Source organism: Salvelinus sp. IW2-2015, linkage group LG27, assembly GCF_002910315.2.
Source record: "Salvelinus sp. IW2-2015 linkage group LG27, ASM291031v2, whole genome shotgun sequence".
Classification (NCBI taxonomy): domain Eukaryota; kingdom Metazoa; phylum Chordata; class Actinopteri; order Salmoniformes; family Salmonidae; genus Salvelinus; species Salvelinus sp. IW2-2015.
The window spans coordinates 8,069,689-8,088,464 of record NC_036867.1 but is presented as its reverse complement, the minus strand read 5'-3'; the positions used below and the strand labels follow the sequence as shown (position 1 = coordinate 8,088,464).

General features: G+C 42.3%; 1 protein-coding gene across 3 annotated transcripts; it reads right to left on the bottom strand.

Annotated features, from left to right (window-relative positions):
* Positions 1-5,310: 5,310 nt before the first annotated feature.
* Positions 5,311-18,669, bottom strand: zfhx2 (zinc finger homeobox 2). Of its 3 annotated transcripts, none has more exons than XM_023973441.1 (5): positions 18,176-18,667; positions 16,147-16,305; positions 12,913-12,967; positions 8,485-12,653; positions 5,311-8,177 (listed from the first exon to the last, which is right to left on the bottom strand). In XM_023973441.1, the coding sequence occupies exons 1-5, from the start codon at positions 18,272-18,274 to the stop codon at positions 7,782-7,784; spliced, it is 4,878 nt and encodes a 1,625-aa protein (XP_023829209.1). In that variant the 5' UTR covers positions 18,275-18,667; the 3' UTR covers positions 5,311-7,781. The 3 variants fall into 3 exon arrangements, with proteins under 3 accessions (XP_023829209.1, XP_023829211.1, XP_023829212.1); XM_023973443.2 differs by lacking the exon at positions 18,176-18,667 and adding an exon at positions 16,852-18,146; XM_023973444.2 differs by having other exon boundaries at positions 8,054-8,177; positions 8,450-12,653; positions 18,176-18,669.
* Between the last annotated feature and the right edge of the window lie 107 nt (positions 18,670-18,776).

Sequence of the window (18,776 nt, the reverse complement as noted above, 5' to 3'; positions counted from 1 at the left end):
CAACCGGGCTATACATTTGGGTGAGGTTTTTTTCTCGCCTGAACAGCCTCGTTTCACTGCCAAAAATAAAATTAAACCATCTAGTGTTCAGCGAAATAGCAACACAATGTCAAATACAGGTATCCTAGTCAAATAATTAACATCCAATCACATTAACCGTTACTCTCTTGCGGGAATTCCACTAACGGTCCGTATGTAGCCAAACGTAGCTGCTGCTCATTCCGTTTGCTCGAAAATTGATAAATGGTTAAAAAAAGTAAGGCCCGCGCCCATAGAGACACATACCAGCTCTACTGATAGTACTGCTACTACCAGCAGTACTACACCTGCACCTGTCGACGACACAAGTTGTTCTGCTTCCATGAACACATCCAATGCTAGCATCAGTAATTCTACATTTGTTGTTAGCCCAGCTAGCATGGACACTGACAGTTGTGAATCTGATGCAGCTGAAGAGCTTCTGCCCCATTACCCGTGAAAGCACCGAACAACAGACATTGGCGTTGAACCTAAGGCCTCCACAATAGTATGGGGCTTGCCTGTCCTAGCCACTCGGTAGCTCACCATATAAGACGCTTCTAGCCCCTTCTTATTAATGGTATCTCTTGCTTTTATACATGTCTTATTACTTGAAAGTTGTCTTAATTCTCGCTCAAAAAACTCCCATGGCTTATTTTTCAAATTGGCATGTTTTGTTTCTAAATGTCTGCGCAAGAGTGAAGGTTTCATCGAGTTGTGAGATAGTACTTTTGCACATATAGCACACTGTCACTGGGGAAAGGCACTACTCCCAATATAAGTGAACCCCAAATCAATGTAGTTCTCATCATATTTGCGCCTCTTCGATGGTTCAACGCCCCTGTCTCTTGTTCGGTTCTTCCTGCTGCCGCAGATTTGGCTGGGACAATGCTGGGGGAAAAGGCCAAAAAAACTATACAGACAATGCCTTCATCAAACAAAACTGTTTCACGATGCATCAGTGACAAGGCAGGAGATGTTTCGAAACAATTACTGCTTCACATACAAGCCATTGAATTCTATGCGTTACAGCTGGATGAGTCAACAGACGTGGCGGGCCTGGCACAGCTCCTGATATACTGAATGTCTGTTACGTTTATGGGGGGTAAATTAAGGAAGACATCCTCTTCTGCAAACCACTGGAGAGGATATTTTTAAAGTACTGGACAGCTTTGTGACATCAAATGGACTTTGGTAGTCAAGATGTGTTTGTATCTGTACTGATGGCGCAAAAGCCATGACAGGGAGACATAGTGGAGTGGTAACGCGCATGCAAACGGTATACTGCAGCATCCACCGAGAGGCTCTTGCTGCCAAGGGAATGCCTGACAGCTTGAAAGATGTTTTGGACACTACAGTGAAAATGGTTAACTTTGTTAAAGCAAGGCCCCTGAACTCTCATGTATTTTATGCATTATGCAATGATATGGGCAGCGACCATGTAACGCTTTTACAACATACAGAAGTGCGCTGGTTATCAAGGGGCAAAGTATTGACACGTTTTTAATTTTTTTATTGAGAGACGAGCTTAAAGTTTTCTTTACTGACCATCATTTTCACTTTTCTGACCGCTTGCATGATGACGAGTTTCACATACGACTGGCCTATCTGGGGGATGTTTTTTCTTKCCTGAATGATCTGAATCTAGGATTACAGGGTCTCTCCGCAACTATATTCAATGTGCGGGACAAAATTGAGGCTATGAATAAGAAATTGGAGCTCTTCTCTGTCTGCATTAACAAGGACAACACACAGGTATTTCCATCATTGTATGTGCAAATGAACTCAAACTTACAGACAATGTCAAATGTGATATAGCAAAGCACCTGAGTGAGCTGGGTGCGCAATTACTTTCCAGAAACAAACAACTGGATTCGTTATCCCTTTCATGCCCTGCCTCCAGTCCACTTACCGATATCTGAACAAGAGAACCTCATCGAAATTGCAACAAGTGGTTCTGTGAAAATGTAATTTAATCAGAAGCCACTGCCAGATTTCTGGATAGGGCAGTGCTCAGAGTATCCTGTCTTGGCAAATCGAGCTGTTAAGACACCGATGCCCTTTGCAACCATGTACCCATGTAAGAGTGGATTCTCAGCCCTCACTAGCATGAAAACTAAATACAGGCACAGACTGTGTGGAAAATGATTTAAGACAGATTCTCTCCAATACAACCCAACATTGCAGAGTTATGTGCATCCTTTCAAGCACACCCTTCTCATTAACCTGTGGTGAGTTATTCACAATTTACGATGAACAAATAAGGTTTTATATAAAAAGATGGTTAAATAAAGAGCAAAATTATTGATTATTATTATATTATTATTTGGACCCTGGTCCTATAAGAGCTCTTTGTCACTTCCCACGAGCCAGGTTGTAACAAAAACTCATTATTATGTTTAATAAATGTATCGTATGTGGCAGGCTTACAATGATGGCAAAAAAACAACATTTGAGAGTGCGCTGACCCTGGTGCTAGAGGGGGTACGCAGCCGGAGGTTGAATGTTTGAAGGGGTACGGAACTATAAACGTTTGGGAACCACTGAATTAAAGGCATGTGTGAAAGTGAAACCATTGTTGAAATACATTTTTTTTAAAGACTGAGATAATGGGAAATCGAATGCGAGATGGCTGATCTTGCTCTCTTGGAAGATTTGGCACACGCTACATTTAGCAGAGAGCGCGTTTTGGAGACAGGTGGGGCTTTTTTTGCAGTACAGATTGGCGCATCAAATATCGTTTCCCAAAACCAATCTTATAAGATCTTTGCGAAGATTTAAGACCTACTATAGACAGGCAAGCACATGCCATTCCGGTGCACATCAAAGTGCTATCCAGTGGTGGAAAAAGTACCCAATTGTCATACTTGAGTAAAAGTAAAGATAACTTAYTAGTTAATTACTCACGTAAAAGTGAGTCACCCATTAAAAGTATTTGGTTTAAAATGTACTTAAGTATCAAAAGTAAATGTAATCGTTAAAATATACTTAAGTACCAAAAGTAAAAGTACAAGTATTAATAATTTAAAATTCCTTATATTAAGCAAACCAGACGGACGGCACGATTTTCTTGTTTTTTAAATTTACGGATAGCCAGGAGCACACTTCAAAACTCAGACGTCATTTACAAACGAAGCATTTGTGTTTAGTGAGTCTGCCAAATCAGAAGCAGTAAGGGTGACCAGGGACGATCTCTTGATAAGTGTGTGAATTASACAATTTTCCTGTCCTGCTAAGCATAAAAAATGTATCTAGTACTTTTGGGAGTCAGGGAAAATGTAAGAAGTAAAAAGTACATTATTTTCATTAGGAATGTAGTGAAGTGAAAGTAAAAGTTGTCAAAAATATAAGTAGTAAAGTAAAGTACAGATACCCCCAAAAACTACTTAGTACTTTAAAGTAATTTTACTTAAGTACTTTACACCACTGGTGCTATCCATCCAAGGGTTTTTGGCAACGACACTTTTCAGCGGGAGCTGTGCGCAAAAGACGCTGCTGAATGTGGTGGCAAGGTGGAACGCACGACTCGTTCATTCTGCAGAACAGCAAAGTTGACCTATACGCCTACAGGAGGGAGCTGTTGGAGATGGATGCTTATTGATGAGTGGTGCCTAGTCATTTGAAGTATATTTGCCAAAGCAACTTAATTGTCCTAATGGTCCACCTGGATGTGCACCAGAGTGGCATGTGTTTGCCTTCTTAAAGTAGGTCTACCCTATTAGATTGGTTTAGGGATTGGTTTATATCTAATATATATAGATTGGTTTATATCTAATGAGCAAATCTGTACTTTGTTCAGAAAAAGTCCCACCGGTCTCTTAAAACATGCTCTCTGCGAAATGCAGCGTGTGCCAAATCAAGCAAGATCTTCCGTCTCTCATTCATCTTCCCATTATCTCAGTCTTTTATAGTATTTCAACAATGGTTTCACTTTCACATGTACCTCTAATTTAACAAATGACTGTACTGTATATGGATTATTATCGTAACAAATGCACTGATGTGATCAAATTACACTGAACAAAAATATAAACGCAACATGTGAAGTGTTGGTCCCATGTTTCATGAGCTGAAACMAAATATCCCAGAAAATTTCCATACACACAAAAAGCTTATTTGTCTCAAATTCTGTGCACAAATTTGTTTACATTCTTGTTAGGGAGCATTACTCCTTTGCCAAGATAATCCATCCACCTGACAGGTGAAGCATATCAAGTAGCTGATTAAACAGCATGATCAATACATAGATGCACCTTGTGCTGGGGACAATAAATGGCCACTTCCGTCACACAACACAATGCCACACGTCTCAGGTTTTGAGGGAGTGTGCAATTGGCATGCTTACTACAGGAATGTCAACCAGAGATGTTGCCAGAGAATTTAATGTACATTTTTCTACCATAAACTGCATTCAACGTCATTTTAGAGAATTTGGCAGTACGTCCAACCGGCCTCACAACCTCAGACCACATGTAATCATGCCAGCCCAGGACCTCCTCATSCGGCTTCTTCACCTGCGGGATCGTCTGAAGGGGGACGGGTGCTGAGGAGTATTTATGACTGTAAAAAAACGTCTTCTGATTGACTGGGCGTTGCTGCCAAGTGGGTGGGCCTATGCCCTCCCAGGCTCACCCATGGCAACACCCCTGCCCAGTCATGTGAAAACCATTCATTAGGGCCTATTGAATTTATTTCAATTGATAAATATCCTTATATGAACTGTAACTCAAGTAAAATCTTTGAAATTGTTGCATGTTGCATTTATATTTTTGTTCAGTATATATATATATAGCATGTCAAAGATACGTTGCATTCACATTGCAAAAACAATGACATCGAAAAATAATTGAAATACTCTCAATTTCACACATTTTAAACATATTTTCCCCATTCTACGCTTGACAAGCAGTTCCCTTCATCCAACACTTGGCACTGGTCATGGCTGTGTGTAAATTTACACACACTCAAGCCAACGTTCATATTGAAAAATCTCACAGCTTGGAAATGATCCAACGCATGGTTTATGCAGATTTGTGCCTACATATTATTGATAAATGAGGCCCCAGGTTCCTGATGGAGACAGAACTGTCATTACCATATAACTAGTCACACCTTACATGCAGCAGAGTACAACCATGGCAAAAAGTCAGCTATGCTCTAGGTTTATCATGAATTTACAAATACATCAACTCTTGGCTATGATTACATGAAGCCTATTACAAGAGACTAGTGAAATTCATTTACCAAGCAATGAACCTGGTTGACATACCCATAACATGCTAAGTAGACTGGTTTTGTTGTTCAATTTATTTTATTTGTTTTCTGTATACCAAAAGAAAACTGAATGGGAGATCCAACACAAAATGAAAGTACAAGTGAGGAAAAATATAAGCTTCGTCAATATTCTAAACATCTTTTAAGCACACTGCCACCATTATTGTTCAATATTCATACCAATACCATCTTTCTTGTGAAAAGAGGCATCATTAAAACCGTTATGGTTCAATAATAATCAAAACCGTGATGAGTAATGATAACAATAGCAGAAGTAGTACAGTTATAACAATTGTGATAATCAAGTGACAATGAAAAATGATTAGAATAAAAAGCAGATCTCCATAAAACCTATCTACCTTGGACAATGCAACATTGTGTAATCCCATACTTGAAGCCCTGCAACCCAGTCCTTGTTTTAGACAAATGCTACAGCGCCACACCATTAAAAAAAGATTAGTAATTATGGAGGACATTTTAAAACGTTTAGTCTTTGAGCCCAATAAAGTGCCTTCCTCATGTTGTGAAGGCTGAAATGCATTAATCTGTAGCTCATGGTAAAAATGTTGGACCGGCTCAAGTGTCAAGCCATGGGAGTTACTTTACAGTTTGCATGAAGAACATCTCTCCTGCTCTCTGCCAACCTCAAGATTGCTTTTTGGTTTTTTTAAATGACAGAAAGCAAAAGGAAGGGTAACTTTGGAATATCAGTTTTTCGTAATATATTTCTTTTTAAAAAATCATTTAGTTTAGCATTTTGTTAAAACTATTAATAGTAACATTATTAATAACAATAATATACAACATAAAACCGAAGGAAAACATATTTAGTAGTTTATGTGTCCTTCAAAACAGCACCTTCGTTAGCTCCGTCTTGACTTTTTGTATGTCCCTATTGCTTACAAAAGGTGACTAGAGTACCAAACTGACTCCCTTCTCTTGGTTTCTGGACTAGTTGCATTATTTCTACCCAGTACAAAGATGACGAGTATTAGCTTGCAACCACATATGTTTCAAGACAAAAAAATATATAAATTAAACCCCAAAAATTCAAACCCTGTTCTTTTCTTATCTTGGTCAAGTCTTTTTCATTTGACCTCCACAGGAAGTTGATGTATATTGATGGTTATAAGCAATAGCACTTGTTCCAATCTTATGCAATGATCCGTTGTGGATATTTTCATTGACCAAATAAGAAAAAAGGGCGGAAACATACAATTTTCTTGCTCCACATACTCATTCAATAGATCTTGCACACCAGTAATGAATTAATAGATTGGAAATAATTTAACAATAGTGACTGGACTAAGACTCTCCTTGCACGGCATTAAGGTCTGATCCGTCTTTTGTTTGGAGTTTAATAAGCCAAAACATACCTTTTTTGACAGACTGCAACAAAACAATGTTTCAATTTAATTATTGTGACTCACCATAAGACATCCAACATGCGCATATTTCATTAAGTAGAAATACACTCTGCATAAGAATGCTTAAGAATAAAAACGTTTCATACAATGTGAAACGCATCAAAGTGCTGTATAATGAGAGTCTGCCCTCTTCAGCCTCTTCTCCCCCCATCTATAGAGGATTGTCATGAAAACAGAGTGAATTGGTCTCTAGTCCCATAGGGCTCTAGTCAAAAGTAGTGCACTATATAGGGAATATCCTACCATTTCAGCCGCAGGCAATGCGCTAACAGGAGGGGATAATAATCTGTTCAGTTTAACAAGCCAATTCTAGTCACAACCAGTTAAAAAGTACCTTTAAAATCCAAGTAAAGTGAAATACACCATCTCTAACTGAACACACTCCACCTGTATCCTAACAAAAAGTTTGGGATACAGATAAAATCAAAACCGCTTTCGTTCAAAGCAACTAAAACAGAGCTACTTCTCATTTGTTCTGGTCAAATATATCCATGTACAGTCAATCCCAGCAGTCCCAGTCTTATAGGATGCAGTTGGACTAACAAAATGACTTGGGAAGGAGTATACTGTGGGAAATGTAGTATCAGACCAAGTCTCAAACACAAGTGCCTGGTCCACTATTAAAACTTCCATTTCTAGGTGCACTTATGAGGATAAGAATCTTGCAGTCTGTCATATAATGGCCTAATCGTTTTGCATAAGCAGTCTTAAGGGGATAATACACAAGTATTGTAAGAGTAATTTTAAGGACAAGGATGAGACAAGGATTATAACTGCAGACCAGAAAAATATCAAAGGGGACTGGTACATGTTCATCAGTCATTTGATAACTTTTGATTAAGCGTGAAGCAGTGTAACAATAGTCAGTGTATCCAAATGAGTCCAGTTTGGAAACAAGAACTCGGCAGAAAGACGTCCAAGGAGAGGGAGAAAGGGCAACCGGGCCTTTCCAAACATCGGAAACCAAAGAATATTAGCTTGGAAGACCAGTGCCCAATTTTTGTTTCTTAAAATGTAAGGAGCCCAATGGGTCCCGAGTCTCTACCAGCACCAATGGGTGCCTTAGCTGGTGCTGCTGGCTGGGGGTGGGGAAKCTGGAGGGTCCTCTACAACAGACCCTAAGGCGGAGACAGAACTGGACCCGGTATCAGATCCGTTGTTGATGATGGTCGCCGGCTGGCCAAAGTTAGTGGTTCTCAGAGTGGCTAGATGTCGAGGGGAGAAGACATGGGATCTTGCTGCTGCTCTGGACTCAAAGCCTGCATTGCAGGCCTCGCACCTGCCTCTCAGCATCTCTCGACCTGCTGGCTGGCCCCTGGCTGGGGGAGAAGATGGCTCCAGGACCGTCAGCTGAACCGGTTTGGGAAGGATAGGACGGTGGGCTCGCAGAGCATTGTACTGCAGATAGCTGCCTGAGCTCATGTCAACCTTCTTGGAGGGATCTGACGACACTGGAGACTAGAAGAGGGAGAGAGAGGGAAAGAGACAAAGACGTTACTCCAACAAAAAAGGTTACTGGTGAGTTACCTCAATTTACATATACACACTTCTAGACAAGGAGCAAAGTTTTAGGGACGGTTGCCCAGACACAGATTAAGCCTAGTCCAAGACCAGAAATCCTGCACAGTTGAGATCTCTATGGAAATATCTTCTTAATCCAAAACTAGGCTTAATCTGTGTCTGGGAAACCAGCCTTTAAAGTAAAAAATAATATGAACAACTTCCCACACCAATGCATAGCATACTGTACAGTCAAATGTCTGACCAGTTTCTCCTGCTGCAGCCTCCAGCGTTTCTCCTTGGCGCGGGTATTCTGGAACCAGATCTGCACCACCTTGAGTGGCAGCCCCAGCTCCGTCCCTACTGCCTCACACTCCAGTGCGTTAGGGTGGGCACACGTCTCATAGCAAGACTGCAGTATGGACAGCTGCAGACAGGACAGGTGTGTGCGCGGCCTGCGGGTGGTGGAGTGGTGCAGGAAGCTTCCCTCCGATGGAGCAGTCTTGGCGATGGTGACAATGCTGACAGTGGTCTGAGGGCTTGCGCTTGCTGTGGTGGTGGTTGCTACGGTAGAGGCAGCAGCAGAAATATTGAGAGCAGTGGTGGCAGCAGTGGCACCGACAACTGTGGGAGCACGGGGGGTTGACAGACCCAACTGTTCCCTAGAAAGCGTGTTGATCTTAAAGGGGCCCTTGGCTGACCAGTAGTTGAGCCCATTTTGTTTTTGAGATGTCGCAGCAAGGGACTTGCTAATTGGAGTGGAGGGCATTTTTGGTACCATGCGGTTAGTGGATCCAGGCCCAGCTAGTGGCTTCTCTTGGTTATGATCATCCACTTCTTCATCAGAGTCATTTTCCCCAACATCCTCTTCAGGTGTATGTTTGGGAGGGGGGCAAGGCGGGGTAGGACAGGTCTCCTTGGGTACGACAGGGAGAGATGGAGCGATGCTTTTGGGGGCGATTTTGACCATTGTGACATTGTTTGTCACCTCCATTTTGGTCTTTGGCACTGCAGACACGCTGCTGCTCACGGAGGAAATGGAAGAGGCCACCTCCTTGGGCCTGTTTGGAACTGTTTTTTTAACATTTTCCTCCTTCACCTCCATCTTTGGGATGGCCCGTACTGGATTGGCTACAGTTGAGACGCTRCWGTTGGWGTTTGATTTGGGGGTGCTGGAGAARATGGGTTGTGACAGTGGCCAGGTGAACTTGATGAGCGGTTTGCCCACTGCTGCCAGAGTGCCATCACTGACGAAGCGAACCTCACCCTTGCGCTCCCTAGCCCGCATGTTCTGAAACCAGATCTGTACAACTTTCTTTGGGAGATGGACCCACTCTGATATTTGCTCAAACTCATGTTTCCCAGGATTTGGATCTTTAAAATAGCAGCCATAAAGCACATCAAGCTGCTCAGCCTGGATGATGGTCCTGGAACGTCTCATGTCCCTGTACCGTCGTGCTTTGGGCCTGCCTTTCTGGTCCCTCTCCTTTTCCCTCTCCCGCTCCTTTTCTCTCTCAATTATGGAGGTGTTCAACCTCTCTGCTGCCCTCATGTAAACAGTGCTGGCCTTAGCCATGTTATTGCCACGGGCAAAGCCACTGCTGTTGGACATTGCTTGCTCAGGTTTGAACTTGACCACACCGAGTCTCCCTTCTTCAGGTAACCCAAAAGCTGTGGGTCTTAGACCTAGCCCGTCAAGCAGACGGCCCTTTTGTGCTGAAGTCTTGTCACCCATGAGAGAGGTGGAGGAAGCAGATGTTGAGCTGTGGCTTTTCCTGATGCTGAGATCTAAAGCAGCCTCACAGTCTCCACCATTAGACATGTAGTGGGAGGTGTGGGTATGGAGGGAGAGTGGCGATGTAATGAGAGGGTCAGAGAACCGGGTGATGTTAGGAGGGTTTGGAAAGGCAGGTACTTTGCCTCCATCTCCTTCTGCAACTCCAAGCCCAACCACTGAGGGAGGGAGTGAGAGAACATAGGGGCTAAGGAATTGAGTAGAGAATGGAGCCAGGGACAAAGACAGAGGGAGGGAGTGTAGAATGCCACTTGGAAGTCCTCGATGGTCAATGGCGATAGAAAGTTGGGAAGGAGGATCAGCTTGGGCCTCGAGTTCCAAATCCACGTCAGGGTCTAATCTCTCCTTCTTGACCTCCACCTCCTCCCGCTCCAACTCCCTCTTTCTATTTCTTCTCTTTGCTCTCTGAGATGCAGCCTCCTCGTCATCATCGTCATCCTCGGCGTCTGAGAGAAACACAGTGGTGGAGCGCAGCACCTTTCCTCCTCCTGAGCCCTTGTCTCCTGCCAGTTCTACCAGAGCCTCCTCTTTAGCAGGGCTGCCTGGCCCCTCCCTCATGGAGCCACTCAGGCTGTCCTCCTCACTCACGATGACAGAGGTGTAGAATTCTTCATTGTCTGAATCAGAGGCCAGACACGAGTCCCCTTGGCTCTCCCTCCCCAACTCTTTCCTCCTTCCGCCACTATTGGACAGATCCATTGCGTGACTGCCAGAGGCCTCACCGCTGTCCCTTCCCTCAAGCATATCTATTGTAAGGGCACCTTCCTCCTCTTCGTTATCAAGACACTTGTTTCTTTTACCGTAGGCTGCAATGCTGCGCATGTGCCCTGCGCCCCCAGCTTTCTGCTTTTCTTTGGCGCGTCGGGCGTCAGTGAGCCACTTGTGTACCTCCGCCTCGGTGAGCCCCACCTCCCTGCCCAACGACTCACAGTCATCACGGGGAGGACTGGCTGCGTCAGCCCCACTACGCGACTCCAGAAACGCACGCAGAACCTGTATCTGGAACTCTGACAGTATCGGGGACCCTGGGGAGAAGTGCCGAGCCCTCAAATTAGCATGGGGATGAGTTGGATCAGAGGAATTTAAGGCGTGTTTAAAGGGGCTCAATTTTGGTGACAACACAGAGACACAATGGCTTGTGCCAACTTCAGATTTTTTAAGGGTACAATCAGGGCTAAGCATAAGATTTAAAGTGGTAGGACTTAGGCTTGAGTTGCTGGTAACAGACGGTGAGCGGTCAATACACTTGTCAATGTCCTCCCCTTTTCCATCTGCAGAGTTCCCTTCGTATGTTGTACCATCTTTCATTTCATTATCTCCATCTATCCTAAATGACTCAACCCTGTTATTTTTGTTTACTAAGGCGCTGATGAGCTCTTGTGCATATCCTTTACTATCCTCCTCACAAATCTCTCTTTCTCCATCATATTCCAGGGGCCAATTTCTCCCCTTTTCAAACTTAAGGGACCTTTTCTCCTCAATTGTCGTCTTGTTCGTCTCTTCCTTCAATTTGCTCTTGTTTGTTTGGTTGTCTTCTGAACAGGTTTGTGTGGTTACTTGGAGGCCGACAGCTGGCCACTGGTTCTGTAAGCTACTGAGTCTTTGGGCCAGGATAGCTTGCTGGGCAGCATTGAGACCTAGAAGGGGAACAGACTGTGTCAAAAGCTCTGGGTTTAGACTCTGGCTTTGGAGCCCATTCACGATAAAGGGCATGAGCATCTGATGCTGGGGTATGAGCTGAGGTGTGGCTGTGGCAGGGGACGTCCCAGCCGCAAACAGAGAGGGGAGGAGGGAGTGCGAGAGAGAGCTTGGGCTGGACGTGAGGAGGGTGAGAAAGGCAGAGACTGCCTGAGCAGAGGCTACAGGGGAGGAAAGCAGCGAGGGAGCCAGCTGAGTTTGAATAGGTTCTCCGTCTTTGGTAGTCATTGCTGCTGCTGTCAGGCTTGCCGGGATGACACAATTGCTGCTGGTGGTGCAAACCAACTGTGCAGTGCTGCCCCCAGAGGTAACAACTAAGTTAGTAGCCATGTTACTTCCCGAATTTCCAGTTGCACTGTTGGCAGAGATTCCTGCATTTCTGCTGCGGGTCTGGTGCAAAACAGATTTCAAATGACTCTCCAGGGTAATGGCATGGTTGTAAGAGACTCGACACACAGCGCACTGGTAGGGCTTGTTTGATAAATATGGCCGAGACAGAAAAGGGACTGAGGGAGCAGGGGTGTCATTTTCACCACCCTGTTTTAGGGATCCTGTTCTCATCCGTTGCACATGGGATGCAGAGTTGTAGTGAACACACAATGTGGTCCTGGTAGGAAAAGCCTCTAAGCACGCATTACATTTGAATGGACGGCTGTCATCGCCATCAGCCATTACACCATTTTTTCCTGTGGACTTTTCATTGTCGACAGGTGTTTCTGTGGACTGATCACTCTCCTGATCCGACTCCAAGACAACTACACCTCCCTCCGGGTCTTTCACTCCAACTTCCTTATCCATCTCTTTATCTTTGTCGCCAGACCCAATGAGAGTGTGCCTACTGTTGTAATTCTGCTGGGGTCCTTCAGAGTTCTCATTATTTTGACATGGGTCTGAGAGGGAGGATGAAGCTTCTAAAAGCTTCCGTTGTAATGATGCAGCATCTGATGTGAAGCAGAAAGACAAGATATTTCAGCAGGTGTTTTGGGTTCATGGAACCCTGACAACACAAATACAGTCATAGCATATTGATACATTTAGGTCTAAACCGTCAAGGGACAGGCGTTTAAAATGAACACAAGCTAATTGTTTAGGCTACTCAATATGTCAATGTGCTTGTATCCATTCAAATAATGCATAACTCAAATTCATAAAGACAGTGCAAAACCGTAGGTACTGCTGTTAATCAGAGGACAAACTCACCTGTATCATGCTTAACATCAGTATCCACTCCACTCGCCCCCTGTTTGGGAGCAGCCTGGTAAAGAGAAAATAAAACTTTAACATTTTACCTTAAGACTCAATTTTGCTGACACAGGAACCCACTGCTTAGTGCTGCAGTCCAACAAGAGAGCATCTTGGTATAAATTGGTGACTCATTCTATGACCTGCCAACCCTGTCCAACTTTTTATAGTACCAGACGCAGCGGCAAATTGGAGGTTCAAATAGCGCGCAAAACATGCTGAATTGGGGTACTCTTTCCACCAGCACACTCGTGCGCGCGCTGTTTGTGAGTCAGATCGCAATTATAGAATTATACCAAATCAAGTCTACAGAAGGTTGGAATACTTGCTTGACAGCATTCCATTTACAGATGGTAAAAAATCACTAACAAGATCTAATTAGAAAGAACACACAAAGGGCCTTTATTCTTGGAGTTTTTTTATTTTATTAAACAAATAAGCTAGTCTCAGGTTGTGTGATCCTCGTAATGTTGTGGAAAATACAACTAATGGGACGCAGAATTAAATGTATATCACACTCGCACAAATGCAACAAGTTATTCGTATTTGAATTATTTTTCACTAGCAAATGCGAGTGAAGTGCTGGCACTTTAGAGCCCACTGAATGTCCATCTTATGTTTGCTTGAAACAATTAGTGTTTACCTTTCCACAACACATGGACTCAAAAAGAGATTTGGCCATGTGTTTACATACAGCTGACAGTCGGCAAACTCAGCATCACAACAAACAGGAGGGGCAGACACGGGGTAGCTACGTCGAATAATGATGTATTAATCTCCATTGACACAAACTCTGTACACGTCTGTGTGTTTCTACTCGAGAAACGGGATGTTAATGTATTACTGAGTTCATTTTAATAAAAATTTWAAAAAACACCACGCCCTATTAATTTCTGCGTACTTTTAACTCAGATCTCGTACATGGACAGAGAATTGCGTAGTAGGTACGCAAAATGCGTACATGTTGGAAGGTCTGTATAATAATGCACTAAGTAAAGATTTGGCACATTGCACACATTGTTACATATTATGTACCAGTCAAAAGTTGGGCACACCTACTCATTCAAGGGTTTTTCTTTCTTTTCACTACTTTTGACATTGTAGAATAATGAAGACATCAAAACTATGAAATAACACATATGGAATCATGTAGTAACCAAACAAAAAGTGTTATTTTACATTTGAGATTCTTCAAAGTAACCACCCTTTGCCTTGACAGCTTTGCACACTCTTGGCATTCTCTCAATCAGCTTCATGAGGTAGTCACCTGGAATGCTTTTCAATTAACAGGTGTGCCTTGTTAAAAGTTCATTTGTGGAATTTCTTTCCTTCTTAATGTGTTTGAGCCTGTCAGTTGTGTTGTGACAAGGTAGGGGTGGTATACAGGAGAGCCCCCTATTTGGTAAAAGACCAAGTTCATATTATGTCAAGAACAGCTCAAATAAGCAAAGAGAAACAGTCCAGCATTACTTTAAGACATGGTCAGTCAAACCGGAAAATGTCAAAACTTTTAAAGTTTCTTCAAGTGCAGTCGCAAAAACCATCAAGCGCTACGATGAAACTGGCTCTCATGAGGACCGCCACAGGAAAGGAAGACCCAGTGTTACCTCTGCTGCAGAGGATAAGTTCATTGGAGTTACCAGCTTCAGAAATTGCAGGCCAAATAAATGCTTCACAGAGTTCAAGTAACAGACAACATCAACTGTTCAGAGACGACCGTTTGAGTCAAACCTTGATGGTCAAATTGTTGCAAAGAAACCACTACTAAAGGACACCAATAAGAAGAAGAGACTTGCTTGGGCCAAGAAACCCAAGCAATGGACATTAGACCGGTGGAGTCCAAAATTGAGATTTTTGGTTCCAACCGCCGTGTCTTTGTGAGCGGATGATCTCCGCATGTGTAGTTCCCACTGTGAAGCATGGAGAAGATGGTGTGATGGTGCTTTGCTGGTGACACTGTCAGTGATTTATTTAGAATTCAAGGCGCACTGAACCAGCATGGCTACCACAGCATTCTGCAGTGATAAGCCATCCCATCTGGTTTGCGCTTAATGGAACTATTATTTGTTTTTCAACAGGACAATGACCCAACACACCTCCAGGCTGTGTAAGGACTATTTAACCAAGCAGAGCTATGGAGTGCTGCATCAGATGGCCTGGCCTCCACAATCACCCAAACTCAACCCAATTGAGATGGTTTGGGATAAGTTGGACTGCAGAGTGCAGGAAACTCATCCAACAAGTGCTCAGCATATGTGGAAACTCCTTAAAGACGGTTGGAAAAGCATTCCAGGTGAAGCTGGTTGAGAGAATGCCAGGAGTGTGCAAAGCTGTCATCTAGGCAAAGGGTGGCTACTTTGAAAAACGCAAATATAGTTTGATTTGTTTAACACTTTTAGTTCCTACATGATTCCATATGGTGTTACTTCATAGTTTTGATGTCTTCACTATTATTCTACAGTGTAGAAAAATGTAAAAATAAAGAAAACCTCTAATGAGTAAGTGTGTCCAAACTTTTGACTGGTACTGCATGTTGAGGCAAAATTATAGACAGTAGCAAAATAGAACTCAATTGAATGAACATTAAATGTTTTTAAATATTCTTGAATTATATAGGCGTACGTAGGTTATACTGTAGGCAATTTATCTTTTAAAGCAGTCATCTTGGTTTCCTTTGAAGCATATTTTTATCCTTTGCTTGTTTGTAACAGTTAAAGACATTTGCAACTTTGTAGTCAACTTCGTTGTGTAGTTAAGTCAGAGAGACAGAAACATCTTGATTCTATGTTAGTGGAGATCTGTGTATAAAGTGGCACGGTACACAAAACAATTGCTTACGACGCAATTAGCTGTTCTACGAGTGGTCTCAGGCAGTCCGTAAATAACCAGCGTTTTCAAATGCAACTTTAGTAACGATGGTTTTTGAAAACAGCTCTGAGATTTAACGATGTTCTTACAAAAGAATAAGTTTAACTAACTTAAAATATAAGAGGCTTTTGGGAAACGTCCTAAAATCCTACAATAACATACAAATAATGCATGTACAATAATTGATAATGTATTATGTTTGACGTCATCCAAGAAACATGAATTAAATACATCAACATAAAGACACAAAAGTCAAGTTTTGTTGACTCGCACAATGGGTAAAAAAAATACAAGTCCAAAATGAACTTGAATTGCGCTACTTACAATGTCCAGCAACTTGTCTACACAGTTAGGAAGCACACTATGCCCATCATTCAGGTGCAGAGCAAGGGAGCCCCTGTCTGGTAACCCTTGTTGACACAGGGGGCACAACCACACCGCCACTCTGTTGCTGTCACTGCACACTGTCTCACCAGACTCCTCCTGCAAGATCAAAATGTATTTTAGTGGAATTAAAAATATTGCTTTTAAATCATAACCATGTCCAGGGGTGTTTCTCTGTAGAACCAAAATAAAATAAGCTATACAGTACAAATGTTTTCAGCCTCAATATAGATAATTAACTATTAGATAACAGAAATAGATAGCCTAATTGTTTAGGCTACATTAGACCTACCCAAAATAGTATCAATTAAACTTGGTCCAAATCAATTAATCAACCTCAAATTAAATTCCTCTGAGGACTACCAATTAACAAATTAACAGAGTGCAATAAAAATACTTTATATTTCTGACATGTAATTGCAATGTCATGTGACACGAAGAAACATTTAAACCACTTCAATTAAAATGTAAGTGAATGGCCTGATTATTGACCTTGACCAGCATAAACTGTCAGCGACTAGCATGATATTTAGGGTCATGCAAAACATATCATGTCGCTTTATAACTAATAAGCGAATAATGGCCATTTGAACATCATACACACACTAACGTTAACAAAATAGCCTAATGGCCAACATACCTCACCATGAGAACTCAATGCAGTATTGTCCTTTTCCAATGCTACTCGGCAGAAATTGAAATTTGTGGTTATGTTTAACGACTTACATAGTCGCTATTATTAAGATCCAAATTTGAATACTACTAAATTAATCGAGGCGCGATAAAAACAAAAACAAATCCCAAATACCAACACTTGTATTTTCCCACTTCCGTCCTCACCAATTATCTAGCCGTGCCCAGAAAATATCGTTTTACCAGCAAGGTTGCATGATTATTATAGTTGAGAAAGTGCAGTGAGTAATAAAACATAGTTTAAGGCTTTATATAACAACGGTGTGGATAAAAATGCCCAAATGGCTCGTGATTCTTTAGCTAATTAACGTCCAACCTAATTAGCTACGCCGAAGTGTTGAATCAATTAGCTAGCAAGCTAGCTAACGTTAGTTAGCCAAGCTATCAACGTCGCAATAGTTGTTTCTAGCTTATGTTATGAAATGCAAGAAACACCAACTCTGTCCTGCAATTATAAAGACGGTTAAAAACTGAGACTCGAAACTACGTACCGCATTGTCTATTCATTAACGTTGCGAAATTAAACAAAAGGACCAAAATAACAGTCGTGGCACTTAGCCTACTAGCTAACAAGAACTTAACCCGTCGCTGTCAACCTTCCTCAACTAGTCTGGAAAAAAAAAACTAAGCCCAGGTGTACATGGCTACACATTCGGAAGTATACCGATCTACTACAAATAGATACACTGTAGGCTTTAAATATTCCGTCCAAAACATCGGCCTCGAGTGCTTCCCTTATCCCTCGGATTGTGGGCTGCCAATCGGGGATCCAGTATTACACCACCCGCTGCCTGCTCAACAGCGCAAATTGAGGCCTACATGGACTAAGCTATTTAATTAATGAATATGGGTTCCCTTTACAGATGTGTAAAAAACGGCGCGCCCCCTACTCCCCCACCATTCCACAAAACCTGATAACACATTTTAATGATCTACTTCATTATACAAAATATTTAGTATTCATGAACATCTTTACAATCATTTTAGATGGCTTCGTGCAATAATTGACAAAAGAATCAAATGCTAAGCTACTTGAAACAGACTACTTGCACACTGCGCACGGCAAAAGGGGTGGTGGGGTGAAGAGAAACGGAGACGGAGGTTGAAAAGTTTGGAATTTAATGTTCGAATCCGGTGAATAGAACCATTTGATATACAACATTCATCGTTCGATTGAAACTATCATTTGCAACACAATCTTTCAAACACACAATCGCAATTAAGCAAACGCCAATATCGTTTAATTAACTTCAGAGCAATTAGCTAATGCATTTACCTGCATGGTCGTCGCTCCAGCGCACGCTTCCTCTCGCTCTTTAAAACTGAAAAGTTTTCTCTTGCTCGCCCTCCCTCGCCTGTTCTCTCCCTCCCTCATTCGCCCTCTCTCTTTCCCCTCTTCCCTCTAGTAAACACACGACAGCTCCCCCCAAGGCTGATTTCTGACATTCAGCAGGGAAGAATACATTTGGCGTCAATATAAAACCTTCATGTAACAATATTAGTTGATTCAAATAGCCTAATATTTGTCTCGTCGAACCACTTCTGCAGTTTAATGTAATGAAGCATGAGGGCTTCTCCAGAGTCGTGTCCCTTGATCTGAAAAAGCATTTGTAGAATTCAATCAACCGGATTGAATCAGATTGCATACCCAACATCCTGACCCTCAACAGATTAGGATGAAAATAAACCAGCAGGGCGAATAGCCTACATATTGAAATGTTAAACAATCACAACATGTATCTATAGGACATGTATCTAGACAAAACGTTGTGTAAAGTTTTACATCTACTTATAATCATGGTGAGCCAATAWATGTCTTTGATTAGAGCTATTTGGTCTCTGTTTAGTTTCTCAATCCATCAATAGGCCATTGAATG